Raw genomic sequence first — 14,086 nt, 5'->3', positions numbered from 1 at the left:
TTAAGCTAAAATTCCAAAACAAAAAATTTAGATTGCAAAAACGTAAAGTTTCTAACCAAAAATATTTGACAAGAATCCATGTACACAATGATATGTTTTAACTTCAGAAAACATCTACAAATTGCACATTCTAGGTAGCGAAGGAATCTATGAATTATGCACACCTCGCTTCAATAAATTAACATAACAATAATAAATTTCAAAGAATACCATGTACACAGCATTCTGTTTAAACTTTAAAAAAATCATCTGCAAATTGCACAATCTAGGCATTTCACACAAATCAACCAAATAAACTAAACTAAATTACAAACAATTCAGAAAACAACAATAACAACAAAAATTCATAGTAAAAAAGCAGTGAACATAACATTCTACAAAATAAAAACAGTAAAATAAAATGCACTTGCCATCATGCATTCCTGAATTAAATTTCGCCAGTCACACAACATCTCTGAACTGCCACGATTTTGCTATATCACATGTCTTTCTGAGATTCAAAATTTCGAAAGTAATGATAAAAATTTCCTCCAAAGTTAACTTACTACACCAAAACCACAATCCAAATCTTAAACTCTGCTGACAGCCGCATGCTTTACCAGCAACCATTTGACTGCAAGTCCACACAAAAACTATCACGATCTTCTTCATCCGATTTCTCATAGCAGCTCCGCATTTCAGACTTCATTTTAAAAGTCCCGCAGAAATTCCAAAATACACTTCAATCCTCATAAAGATGCCCGTGAACGAAAAACTCGTTAACAACTCCAACATCGTACCTTTTAATACTAAATTTACTTTCCACACAATCTAAAATACACAACTGAAATCTTGCCACCATGTCTATCATTGGAACACAGGCCATTTCAAAACACGCACGACATGAACCAATGAGCAATTAAACCACTCCAGCAAAAGATTTTTCAATGTCAACAGGGTTGCCATACAACACGCAATCGCACCAAAAACCAGCACAGAACACATATCTCCATATTTGGTGAAATTAGGGCGCATATAAGAGTAGAGCCTAAAAAATTATTCTGTTGTCCAAGTACATACTGTATAATGCTAGTAAACTGTTTTATTTAATTTTTATTTTGGGTATTGCTTTTTTTTATTAAGATGAAAAAGTATTATTAATTATTTCTTTAACTTTGTTGTGTATGAATGTAAAAGCAGCATTATCTTGAATTTTTCAGTTAATCTAGGGCGATTATCAAAGCATGCTCAAGCAAGATTTTTTTTTTGAAGTAAATTTTTCAAATTCTAAGCTGTAATAAAATATTTGGTGCTTCTAAAATTTGTCAGTTTTTTTATTTGCCAAACTCATATTAATAATGAATATGTACTATATCTCTGTCAGAAGTATCTAATATTTCTAAGAGTGAATATGTGCAAGTTAGATAATTCCTTTGCACCTTACACTTAATTTTCATTAATATCCCATTTTATAATATTCAAGTGCTGTGGCAGTATGAAGAAAAAAGTAATGCATCAGTGTAAGTTACTTGGATCTCTATAAAGGTATCCCAAATTTATTTGACTGATTAGGAGCCGGAGTATTAATCTCATCTTCAAGAAACAAATATACAGTATAAAGTCCGAAATTTGGACATACATTATATCCGGAATCATCTAATATCCAGACCTTGGGACCATCATTCCAATAAATATATAAATAAAATTAAAATAAGTAGAAAAATACCCATTCCTACTGGTTTATTACTATGTTTCTTTTTGTACTTTATGTATATATAATACACACATCTATATATGTATAAAAAAATAAATAATTTTTGTTTTATTTTTTAATAATGATGTATAATATTTTTCAATAAATAAAGAATGAATCAAAACATAGTATCATCATCAAACAAAATAATAAATTTGTAACCTTTCTAAATTATTTTGATGAAGCAGCCTTTTATTTCTTAAAATATATATTTTTTTAATCTTTTAAAAATCCATGCAATTTTCATCAAAATATATTTTGGTGATTAACATGTTCTTCAAAGAGTGTACTTCAAAGCTTATCATTAGTCCAAAAACTATTCATAATGCTAAATACTCACTCAGTTGCAGCATTAGTGCCAAAAAGCCAAAAGGAAAACTCTGCAGTTTTTGAAACATTTGAACAAGGAACCTGGTTTTTGTTAAAATATGCAATGATTTCCATCCACTGAAATGGGCATACCTTATTTTTTTATTTATCTGGCCAATATTTTTTCTTCTGTGATATATTGTTTAAGATAAACATATTCGTCATATATATTTATTTCCAATATTTTATGATTTGATATTATTTTATTAATTGAAAAAAAGGGCTGTTTTAACTGTTTTAACTCTATTCTCTTCAAGTTTTTCAAGAGTTCTAAGTTTTTTTTTAATGTTTATTGGAATAACTTAGGATGAAAATAAGACTTCAGCAGTAAAAAACATTTTGAGTACTCTTTCAATGGTGGGAAGTCTAATGCTAACCCTCTTGTTCGTGAATATCCTAGTATCACTGAAAAATGGATTTCTAAGTAGTTGCAGAAATTTTTCATTGTTTCTACTCTAACATTATAGGATTTAAACTATACCTTAGAAATAATCATTTCTATATATTAGTTGGCAAAATATCAGCTGATGTTCTTCTAATATTATGGATAATATGCTCTAAACATCCGACTCCAATTAAACCATGCCTAAGGTTTCATTTCAGTTTTAACAAAAACATTACTTTCTCCATGTCTATCAGTTTCTCCAAATTTAGAATTTCTTATTATCATCACAAAGACCAATAACTTTTCTTTTAAATTATTTTCTTCAAGACAGGTGTTAAATAGTTGCTGACAATATCGGATGTTTCACCAGGTAAAGATTTAAATTCTTAAATTTTTGCTCTTATTCCATAGCTCCAATCTGTAAATTTAACAAGTATTGGAAAATTGGAAAATGTTTGATTTTTGTGTAATTCGATGCATCAGTTAAGATTAAAACAAATAAACTTTTTTTTTTTTTTTCAAATCACTGTGCAAAGCTCCTATAGAATAAGGCATAAAAACATTTAATATTGTTGCTTCGGCCTTGAGCACATGTAAATTTAGGCTCAAATGCCACTTGAAGCAGCTTGGATGTACAATCTATAGACGTAAACTTGTGGTTGTGGCAGATAGTATGGTATGCAAAAGTACCTTCTAGTGCAGCTAATTCTTCTTCCTTATCCCCATTCTCCCCCGTTTGAAAAAAATGCTTTAATGACGAGCTAGGTACTAGGTGAGTGGTTGTTAGCATTAGTATTTTTTTGTCTGATCTGATTTTGCCATGTCAACATGTCATTTTAGTAGATTTTAACTGATGATTTGAAGTCAGAATTTTTTGGAATCATCAAAGTCCCAACGATTCGGATCTCAGACTTTGTACTGCATTATCCTGTAAATCATATGCGAATGTATATAAATGTAAAGTAATATAATTTATTTGCCCACAAAGAAAGAAATATGACAAATTAAACAAAACCTTTTAATTTACAAAATAGTGAAATAGATTCTAAGGGCAGATTATTCACCGAGTTGTGAGTTTTGATTTTAAATGGAGATTGAAAGAATGGATCATTGAAAAATGGGGACTATGCAGATGTGAATGCTATTTTTACAGCTTTCAACTATGCCATAAAAAGGAATACATTAAATTGTAAAATTTTTCTAATTTTCAGTGTTTTCAATTAAAGTTAGGGCATATTTGTTGAGAATTTATATTCTTTATGCTTTAGAAATTTTCATAAAGTCACTAGCTTTTAATTAAATAACTTGGATATAGCTTTAATTCATAAATAGTAAATTTAAAGTTTTCAGTTGAAATACCTTGAAGTCTTTGTAAAATGTTCACATACAACATCAAAAAGATCTTTGTGTTCTTTAAAGATTTTCATTTCAGAGAGGTATTATTCAGTACTTATGTTTGTCTTTTTATGTAGAAATATTAATCACATTCAGAAGTGGTTACTATGAGAGAATCTACTATGTTTTAAATGCACTCTTATTTAAATAATGACTAGATGATTTTTGTATGTAATAAAAATAATCATGATATGCTAGGATATGCACATTGTTAAAAGGTAATTAACCCTTTTAACAATGTGTAAGCAAAAATAAGTTTTATATTATTGTTTTATATTACTTTAATTGCAATATATGCCTTTTAAGATATGATTATTAATAAGTCATCTTAAGAATTTTTTTATGTGTAACATATCCAAAAAGTTAGTTGGATGTACTAATAATTTACACTGTAAAAGCTTGTATGGGTGAATACAATAATTTCTTACATTCTCTTTTACTTAGGCCTAGTCAAACAAATGTAGCTGGTGAAAGTTATTCTCACTGTATTTGAGTTCAAGCATCACACTAGAGAGACTACTAGCTAATTGTTGAGAAAAATATCAATAGCCTACTACTTTTTACCACGATTTAAAGCATATAACTTCTAACTGCCAGCTGGATAAATTAATTCCATACACAACAGAGGGCAGTGCATGGTAATAAAAGAAAGAAGCAGTTAGTTTAAGGACATATTTTTAGTGTGAAAAATGCATAACTTGAGCTTTATTTTACGCAAGCGGATAGGTACCTACAACATTGCAGCATTTATCATACAGAGTTTTTTTTTTTTTTTTTTTTTTGTCATACACTTTTGCTGCCAGTCTATTCAGACATGCAATTACTATTTTCTGAAACATATGTTTGCAAAGGGCCCATAATGGCCAAGTGGTCTAAAGCTCTTAGTTCGACCTGAGCTCAATTCCAGGCAAACAGGTTGGCTTGCTTGGCTGTTTTTGTGGTTTTTCCCTTGGGTAATGTTGTTATGAGCCAGTTCCCATACAAAGTCCTCCACAGAGGTATCCCTTACCTTAGACAGATAGCTGTGTGTGCTTTGTTGTTGTTGCTTATGCTCACTGGTTTGACGTATTCAGCTCAAGCTGTTATTTCTTGTGGCAAGGAGTGCAAGATTGTGCCTGTTGTTGGCAACAGCCTTGAGTATTTAACAGGTGACAGTGTAAATTTGGCTTAGTTCTGCCCCCAATTTTGATGGAGAGCACCCCGGGGAGATGGGTCAGAGGGTCTTCTATGCCGCAGCGATACTATACATTTACAAATATCCATGCCTTCTCCGGGATTCGAAACTGGGCCTTTTCGGCACGGCAGTCAACGATGCTATATCCTATATGGGTTGGGCGGCTGTGTGTGCTTTTCGATGTTCAAATAAACCAAACCATGCATCAACAAAACAATTCTATCCCAAAATATATTAATTTAATAAAAAGACAATAGTTGATGGAGGTAAGATTGAGACTATTTGTTGATTTTCCCAAACTTCCCTTATTAAACTTCTGAAGCAGTGATAATAAATGCAGCAAAAAGTGCCAAGCATCATCGTAAAAAATGGTCATGTTACACGAGAGGTCTTTCCTGTAATTTTCAATAATTGTCCTTAGGCTGTTCAGTGCCTCACAGTATGCTTTTGCCTTTTTCATTGCTTGTTTAACCATGGAACATGAGCTTAATAAAGAGTAAACTGTGTCTGTCTCAGAATATAGTGGTTTGATGGGAGACAGTTGAGATGATGAATAACTGTATCATGCATAACATGTAATGACATATATAGAAAAACTTTCAGTTTTTCATTGCTGATACACCTAAAATGTTGTGTGACTTTAATGGTGAATTTCGCATGGTCAAGTGTTTTTACTGTGCAAAAGTTGATTGACAGTTCTCATTTTGCATTTGAAAGGGTTCTAATTTTCTGTTCACTTCTATTACCAATGCAAATAAATGTGCAGTCATTGCAATACAACTCTTAACTTGACATAATGTGCAAGAAGTTACATGCTTCAAAAATAAAAATGTGTTGATTGGCTTATTTATAATATTTTTTTAATTACCAAATAAATATTTTCTGGATTCACCTTGTATTATATAGAATTAATATTTCATTAATTTGACTTAAAAATATCTAATAATGGTGATTACAATTATTTATGTTACAAATTTTTATTATTTAAATTATGACTTTAAAATGGGTAAATCAAATTATCCACATTAACCATGGCAAGAGTTATCAAGTGAAGCACTATGCCACTGATGTAGAGAACCCAGAATTTTATGAAAATGTATTTTATCTGGCAACCCATAAATGCATGCAGTTTTGGAATTCAAGGCTTATGCTTGTGATTAGCATATGAATTTTTGTTCCCCCTGTTAAATGCAACTGTGGAGTTGCTAACAAAGGGAAAGGGTTGTATTCTTAAAGAAATATTGCATTTTGCTCAGTGGTAGAAAGTGCGCTATCCCATAAAGTTTTATTTTACAAGCGATCGGATTGTTTAGGTTATCTTTGGGAAAAGGTTAGGAGGAAAAGCAAAAAGACTGTTTTAAATAGATTTTAAAGCACATACCTGAACAGTATCCATTGGATGTATAAAGTCCAGATTGATTTTCATTATTAATAAAACTAAACTCAGTGGCCAACAGCCCTAATGAGCCACAGCCTGCAGTAACCTGAAATTTATTTTCTTGACCTTGGGCCCCAAAGTGCATCAGCATATGCCCTGGACAAGTGGTCAGATTGTTGCAGTACCCCCGGTGTTTAGTTTCCAAGCGAACTTAGTACTCATTGTATTGACCCATTCAAGGGATGAAAGGCTGACTCAACCTTGCCCAGCCTGGGGATAAGACCCCGGACCTGTGGTGCAGCTGTGCGATGCACTAGCCACTTTTCATTATTATTATTTAAGTAATAAAATACATATAAAGTGATGCATTTGGCCAGCTTTTATTTATCTCCAATGTTACATTATTATTGAAATCTTGTAGTTAGAAAGTAGTTTATGAACTGTTCTTAGATGATTGGGATAATGGTTTTCTACGAATAAGTGTAATTCTCACTTTCTCTCTTTTTTTTTTTTTTTAAATTTAAAATAGGTTGTGTACATGGAGAGCTATATCAAGTTGCTGTGCATGCTGAGAATTCTACAGTTCTCTGATTTTTTTAAGCTAAACCATAGTGTTGTACACTATGGTTTAGCTTAAAAAAAGATTGGGGGGGAGAGAAAGTTAAGTGCGTTATTATGCATGTTTAACTTAGTTAATTTGTGACTGTTTTGTGTAGTTTTTGGCGTTTCGTTATGGATGTTGTTTTATGTAATTTTCAGTGCTTCATTATAGATGTTTTTGCTTTTTTTAAATTTTAATTTGTTATTATTTTGTATAACATTCATTCAGATCTTTGTCATTTTTTAAAGTGGCTGCTGTGTTTCATTTATTAAACTGGCAAAAAATTAGACTTTGTGGGGGTGTTGGGCAGATAATGCAATAGTCTCAGTTTGTAGTCAAATCTTTTTTTTAATAGTCAATTATACCTATGTTTTGTTGATAGCAAGATCAAAACTATGTTATTATGCATTGTGCAACCTTTATGAAATTATTATATATAATTTAATGTATCAGAAGATTTTATATAGCATAACAAAAAAAATTTTTTTATATATATAGATTCCTCAGATTCAGTTTATTAATACTGAAACCCCAGCTTATAATGCTCAACCTTTGTATATAGAACTTTATTCATGCTCAAAGAATGGCTCTCATAATGTGGATGTTCCATTTCATGTAAGATACATAAAGCCACAAGAATGTGACATTCTTGGAGAAACTGTTGAGATAGAGCTAAGACCACCATCTGTTTTTGTTACAAGTGAGCTATAATTAACTTTTTTTTTTTTTTTTTTTTTGTAAAATAATTATCTTGATGATCTGTGTGATTAATTTAATTAAAAATAATATAGACACAGGGTTCATATGGTCCTTAAAAGTCCTTAGGTTTTTTGGAATCGAATTTTGGACCTTAAAAGTCCTTAATTGCGCCAAAATCGGAAGAAGGTCCATAATTTTAATCATCTGAAATTTCTGCCTGTTTTTATGACTCATTTTGAGTGTGAATTAGCATTTTGGAGGAATATTTTTAGTGATTCACTGATAAATATGGTTATCTTTTTAAATGGGTGGAATAGGTTATAATTTGTTCGTATTTCTAATACAAACATTTTGATACTCAAGATTCTGGGCAAAAAGTGAAACATAAGCATTTCGAATTTATTTAATTTTTTCTAATGAAGAGCTCTTTTCACAACGTTTCACTTTTGGTGATGTGAATTCTTTTATTAAACGGTTCTATACCAGCATTTTGGCGATTTTAAGATCAGTTTCTATAGGAAACTTTTTTTGGGGGGGGGAGGTCTGGGAAATTTTCAACGATTTTAGCATTGAAAACATTTTAGCGTTGAAAATCATTAAAATGATAATGTATTGATAATATACAGTGGTGTGCAAAAATTAAGGACGAGACGGTTTTTTCAATATAACTTTGTACAAAAGCTTTCCAAATCAACACATTTAATACCGTAAGATCCCCAATACATAAGGACATGAGTAATGTAAACAACACTTACTAAAAGAGAAATCAGAGGGATAAAAAGAAGCTTTATTGAAAAAGTAGCATGGAGCGCAATGCGACTGAAGGCCGAAACATCCCTGTGATGGGTGTCCAGCAAGAAACATTCGGTCTTTAATAGGGGATATGATCTCCCCTGACTGCTAGGCAGGTTTCACAGCGTCTGCCCATGCTGAGAATGAGGGTGTCAATGAGTTGTTGAAGCATTGCTGCCCATTCGTCTTGCAGCGCCAATCGAAGTTCCGGAATCGTTACTGGTGGTAAGGTACGAGGTGCCAAGCGTCTGCCTAGAAAATCCCATACATGCTCGATGGGATTGAAATCCGGAGATCGTGCCAGCCAATCCATACGTTCAATATCCTCACTCTCTAAGAGCTGTTCGGCAGCTACTGTGCGATGACATGTTGCATTGTCATCCATGAAAAGGAACTGCGGGCCCATAGCGCCTCTAAAAAGACACACATATGGAAGAAGAATATGCGATGAGAATCGCTACTCAGACTGAATCTGCTCTCATCTGTAAAGAGTACTCGTCCCCATTCATTGTCTCTCCAATTCCGGTGTTCCCGGCACCACAGAGAACACCTTCTCCGACGGGCAGGCTTTAGAGGTACACACCGTACAGGGCGTCGTGCAAACAGACCACCACCGTGCAGTCTTCTGGCCATGGTAAAACGCGATATCGGTCGCCTGTGTCGTGTGTCTAGCGATTTCTTCCGCTGTCTGCCGCCTGTTTCTTCTGGCCTGTAAGGCAATATACCGGTTATCTGCGGGTGTGGTTCCTCGTGGACGACCACTACTAAACCCCCGGATAGCTGTTCCTGTAGTTTGAAATTGTCTTCAAAGTCGTGAAACGATGCTGTGAGCAATTCCGAACTCTGCAGCCACACTTGTCACACTGCGGCCTTCTTCCAACTTCCCAATGATTCGACCTCGGGTAAAAGCATCCGGATGTCGTCTAACAGATTGATTATTCGCCATTTTTCGCTGAGGCGGCAACTCGGTGTGATTTTAACTGCTATACGGCGTGCAATCTCTTTGCCAGAAATACTGATCTTACACCAACAACATGCTTTATACTACTCAGACACTCCCCCATTACGCCTACCTGCATATCTGCACATGTGCTACCGTACATCACCTTACGTAATCTCCTGATTGGTCTTTCTGTCCGCTCTGCCTCTTCGTTCAGCTGATATGCTAATTTTTCGACTTCGTCCTTAATTTTTGCACACCAGTGTATATCATATTTGAGAAATAGCATTAAAATGAAACATTTTTATTTTTCAATGCAATATTATACAGTGATATTACCTTCTGTTTTGGCGATTTATTATGCAATATTTTGAATCTGAAAAATAAGGTAATAAAGCAAAATTTATGAAATAATTCTTAGCAAAAGCAAAATAGCTATGTAATTAATAAAAAATATCTTCTTTTTAATTTTTTCATGGTTAAAGTTTTTCCCATGCAGTTTTCTCAGAATTTGCATCATTTTTCTGTATAAAATGATTTTAACACATTTTTCTCTTTTATTCTTTCCCTTCAAAATATTTCTGGCATTTCATTGTTATAGGATTGTTAGGGATAATTTTTCTTTAGGATTTTAGGCATTGCAACTTGGAAAGTTTAGAAGCATTTGAAGACAAGATTTATAAACCCAAGGTTCTAGAATATGCCAGAAAAGTGTCTTCATGGTATTAACACGTAATGGGTGTATTTTACGGAAAGTTTATGGTGAATTTCTTACTTTTTGGAGAATTTTTGGAAGAACAATGGAAACATAGTATTTGAATGTTATACTTCTGACACTAGAAGTCTTTTTAACATCTTTTTTTTTTTTTTTTTTTTTTTTCCTCTATTTTCTCTACTTTTCACTGGAATGGTGCGTGGAAAATATCAAAAATGCTTGTAATCTTATCACGTGGACAGACAAGAATTTTTCCATGTATAAAGAAATTGAAAACTGACAATTTAAAAGATTCATCTTGTATGTCTCAACTCATCATACGCAGGGCTGGTGCTAGGCATTTTCCCACCTGATGCAATCTCTGTGGATACTAAGTTCTGGTACTTAGTGCGTTCCTATTTTTTTCTGCCAGTGCCTGTCCTAAATTCTAAAAGTTTTGCTATTTCTAGATTTTTTGCTTGGTGGGTCAGTAAATTCTAAAAATCCGGCCACATTGGCTCCGTAACTGGGCGTTACCATGTATCATTTATATTTATTTTGAATGTTCATATTATTTTTCTGTGCATTTAGTTTTTAGAATAACAGATATCTTTAATTAAATCCAAAAATTCTAAAATGAAATGGAAATGTATTGAAGAAAGAAAAAGAAAAGAGATAATAATTCTTCAAAGATATGTACAGTTATTATTACATAAATTAACCAGTTCTTTATAATTTCAGGCAGTGTTTCTGGCTTTGGCGTGCATGCACGCTGCATTAGTTCCTGCCAGCTTTGATAATTTGCAATTATTCCTCTTTGCGTTATCGTTGCATTTGAATTTGTTAGTATAAGTTTATTTTGTTAGCATAAGAACGTGCCTTTATGGTTTAAGTTTTTTTTTTTTTTTTTTTTTTTTTTTTTTTTTTTTTTTAAATAAGAGATTTATTTAAACCTGTATTTGACTTTGTAGTTACTTTCAAACATAGTGATAATTTGCTTTGTGTCTGTCAGGGGTTTGGAGTATTTAACTTTCACCAGATCATGCAAAACCTCATAGGTACATTGTTGAGAGACTGACAAGTTAGGAGATAAAGCATGCAGAAATTAGGGAGAAAATTGTTTTGTGTACTGAAACCAATTTCTAATTTTTAGAAAATATGCTTAAAAAAAGGGAAATTGATATATATTAGCTAAAATGTTTGTGAAGGCTTCAAATTAAAAAGACTCAAAAATGTTTTTGTTGTGTGTTGTTACAAAACACAAATATTTTGAAGATTTTAATATGTAATTATCCTAATATTGTTTATGAATCACTGTCACAAATTACTGTATTTTAAAATGTGAAATGTTATTAGATTGGGATTTTAATGGTGCTTTTTTAACAAACATTAAAAAAAAATTATATTGGCCATGTTAATTTATAACTAAGAGTAACTACCTAATTTAATTATTTATAACTAACTGCTCAACCTTAAAATTATCTCTGCATATTAAAGCAATTTATTGCCTTTCATTAAGCCTTAACGTGATTATGAAATACAGCACGAAAATGAAAAAAAAAATATGTATATATATATATATATCTAAAACTTATTCTTTGCATCTAGTGAGATTTAAAATAATGCAAAACAACTCGTCGCCTCTGGTGCTTTAGTGGCTTATTGGTACCTTAAACTATATTAACTGGATTACAACCCCAGAAGCTCTATACGAAGCTATGGCACTATCTGCGTCAGATATAGAGAACACAACTAACTTTTAAACCTTGCAAACCGTACATACATCAGGCTTTCAGGTTTGTTCTGATCAGCAGGTCTTTGTGTAAGAAAGAAGCAGCAGTGGCAACAGCCAATCTTCTGTTACGAATAATGCTGATTATGATTTTCTTACTTTAACTTATGCCATTTGACATAAAATCTACCTACTATTTACTAAACCTCTAGGCTGAGAAAGTATGTGACAAAATGAGACAAAAGAAAAAAATCAGTATGAAGCTAACTGTTAGTAAAACATAAATTAAATGTCACTTAATCTTCTTTCAAATATGTCCAAATATTGTAAGTGTAAAATATTCAATACTACTTGATACATTTGATTTAAAGTTGATTTTATTTTCAATTGTGTTTTATAATTCTGTTTAATAATAATGCATCCTACTTATGGATCTATTTTATTCTTAGGATGGTATTACAAAAGTAAATTTCAGGCATAGATAATAGCTTTAACTGAATTTATTCAGCTTCCATTTGCCAATAGGTCCTCTTTTTTTTTTTTTTTTTTTTTTTTTTTTTTTTTTTTGTTAATGGTCCTTAGAAGTCCTTAGAATTTCTGTGTGCAAAAATGAGTACGAACCCTGTAGACAGTTTTAAGGAAAATTTAATTTTGTAGTTTACCCCTTCGCCGAAGAATTTCAAAATACATTCTACATTTAAAAAAGGCATTTATATTTTTCAGGTAATGATTCCACATGTACTACTGGTGATACTGAAGTTGGTTCTTGGAAAACTTTAGAACATGTAAGAGCTTTACTTTTATTTATAAATTTTAAAAATAGTCATGTTTCAAAGGCATTTGTAATTTTTACAGCATTTGATAAATATTTTATGATAAGAATTGGAATTGGATAATAAATATGTTATCAGAAGCACAAGTATAAAACTTAAATTGACATTTGAATTCAAATACTAATTATTTTATCATTTATTAAATCATTCCTTTCTCAATTTTTATAAAAGTTTTTATGTAGCTTAATCTGAAATTATGCAGTAGTATTTTGAACTTCTACCATCAGTAGTATAACCTTCAGAAAAGTATACATACTATTAAATTCTTAGAGTAGTGCACTGATTATTATTCTTCCTAAATGTTTTTGAATTTCGGATGCCTATATCTATATGCTTAAAAGTGATGAGAAAGATTACTGAGAAATAAGAATTACCTATGAATTGGATGAAGTTTTCTGGGGTTATGAGGACTCCAATAGCGCATGTTCTACTTATTTACTAATTCCGATGCCTCATCACTGAAAAAAACAGCGTTGTCAGGCATTGCGAGAAGTGCTTCACATGAATTTTCTCTAGCAAATTGTGCAAATTGCCTCTCAAAATGATGATACATCCTGGGGTGTTGGCACAAAACAGTCATTGACACACGAGTTGTATGTGCCATGGCACCATCCTGCTAAAATTATACATCTCCCACATTCACCTTGTTGAGTTTTGGCAAGAACTCCTCTTCAATCATGTGCACATAATGATCAGAAGTCACTGAAATGACCTGTTTGTTTTCGTCAAAAAACCGTGGTTCAATTATTCGAACTCGCAATATTGCATACCAAACAGTTACATGTTCTGCATGTAGGGGACATTGATGAAGTTGTCTGGAGTTATGAGGACTCCAATAGCACATGTTCTACTTATTTACTGATTCCGATGCCTCATCACTGAAGAAAACAAGCGTGTTGTCAGGCATTGCAAGAAGTGCTTCACATGAATTTTCTCTAGTAATAAAATCACGTGGATTAAGTTCCTGCACTATAACCAATTTATATGGATGAAATTTCAGTTTTTCATGAAGAATTTGTCTCATAGATCGAGTGGATAACACAACAGCAGCAGCATATTTCCGAGCAAAGCACTTAGAAAATCACAAAACAGAAAACCTTACCATGTCTATGTTTTGTGGTGACCTTGTTGTTCATGGAAGCCTGGGTTTCCTCTTCTTCACATCACCAGTTTCCCTGAAGTTGTATACTCACGAAACAATCGATTGCTGACCAGAAAGACAACCACCGGGCACAATATTGAAATGGGCATGGAATGAAAGTTGCATGTCAGTGATTGAGTGACTGTTATAAACATATGCTTCGACAGCAAATGCCTGCTCCTCCTTCCACCACTCCATGATACTAAATGAACCAAACGGGC

The 14,086-nt window shown here is 32.5% G+C and overlaps 1 protein-coding gene across 4 annotated transcripts in view; it reads left to right on the top strand.

Annotated features, from left to right (window-relative positions):
• Positions 1-14,086, top strand: part of LOC118193617 (GPI alpha-1,4-mannosyltransferase I, stabilizing subunit-like) — a 30,884-nt gene that overhangs the window by 11,653 nt on the left and 5,145 nt on the right. For all 4 annotated transcript variants that reach the window (XM_085813838.1, XM_035364730.2, XM_035364732.2 and 1 more), the window contains 2 exons: positions 7,533-7,734; positions 12,615-12,676. In XM_085813838.1, the coding sequence (XP_085669964.1) occupies positions 7,533-7,734; positions 12,615-12,676 (264 nt within the window). The remainder of the gene's footprint in view (positions 1-7,532; positions 7,735-12,614; positions 12,677-14,086) is intronic.

Source organism: Stegodyphus dumicola, chromosome 3 (assembly GCF_044657685.1).
Source record: "Stegodyphus dumicola isolate Sdum_Otavi_A_Nest chromosome 3, ASM4465768v1".
In the NCBI taxonomy this organism is placed as follows: Eukaryota; Metazoa; Arthropoda; class Arachnida; order Araneae; family Eresidae; genus Stegodyphus; species Stegodyphus dumicola.
The sequence above is the reverse complement of the archived record's forward strand: the minus strand, read 5'-3'. Positions and strand labels throughout refer to the sequence as shown.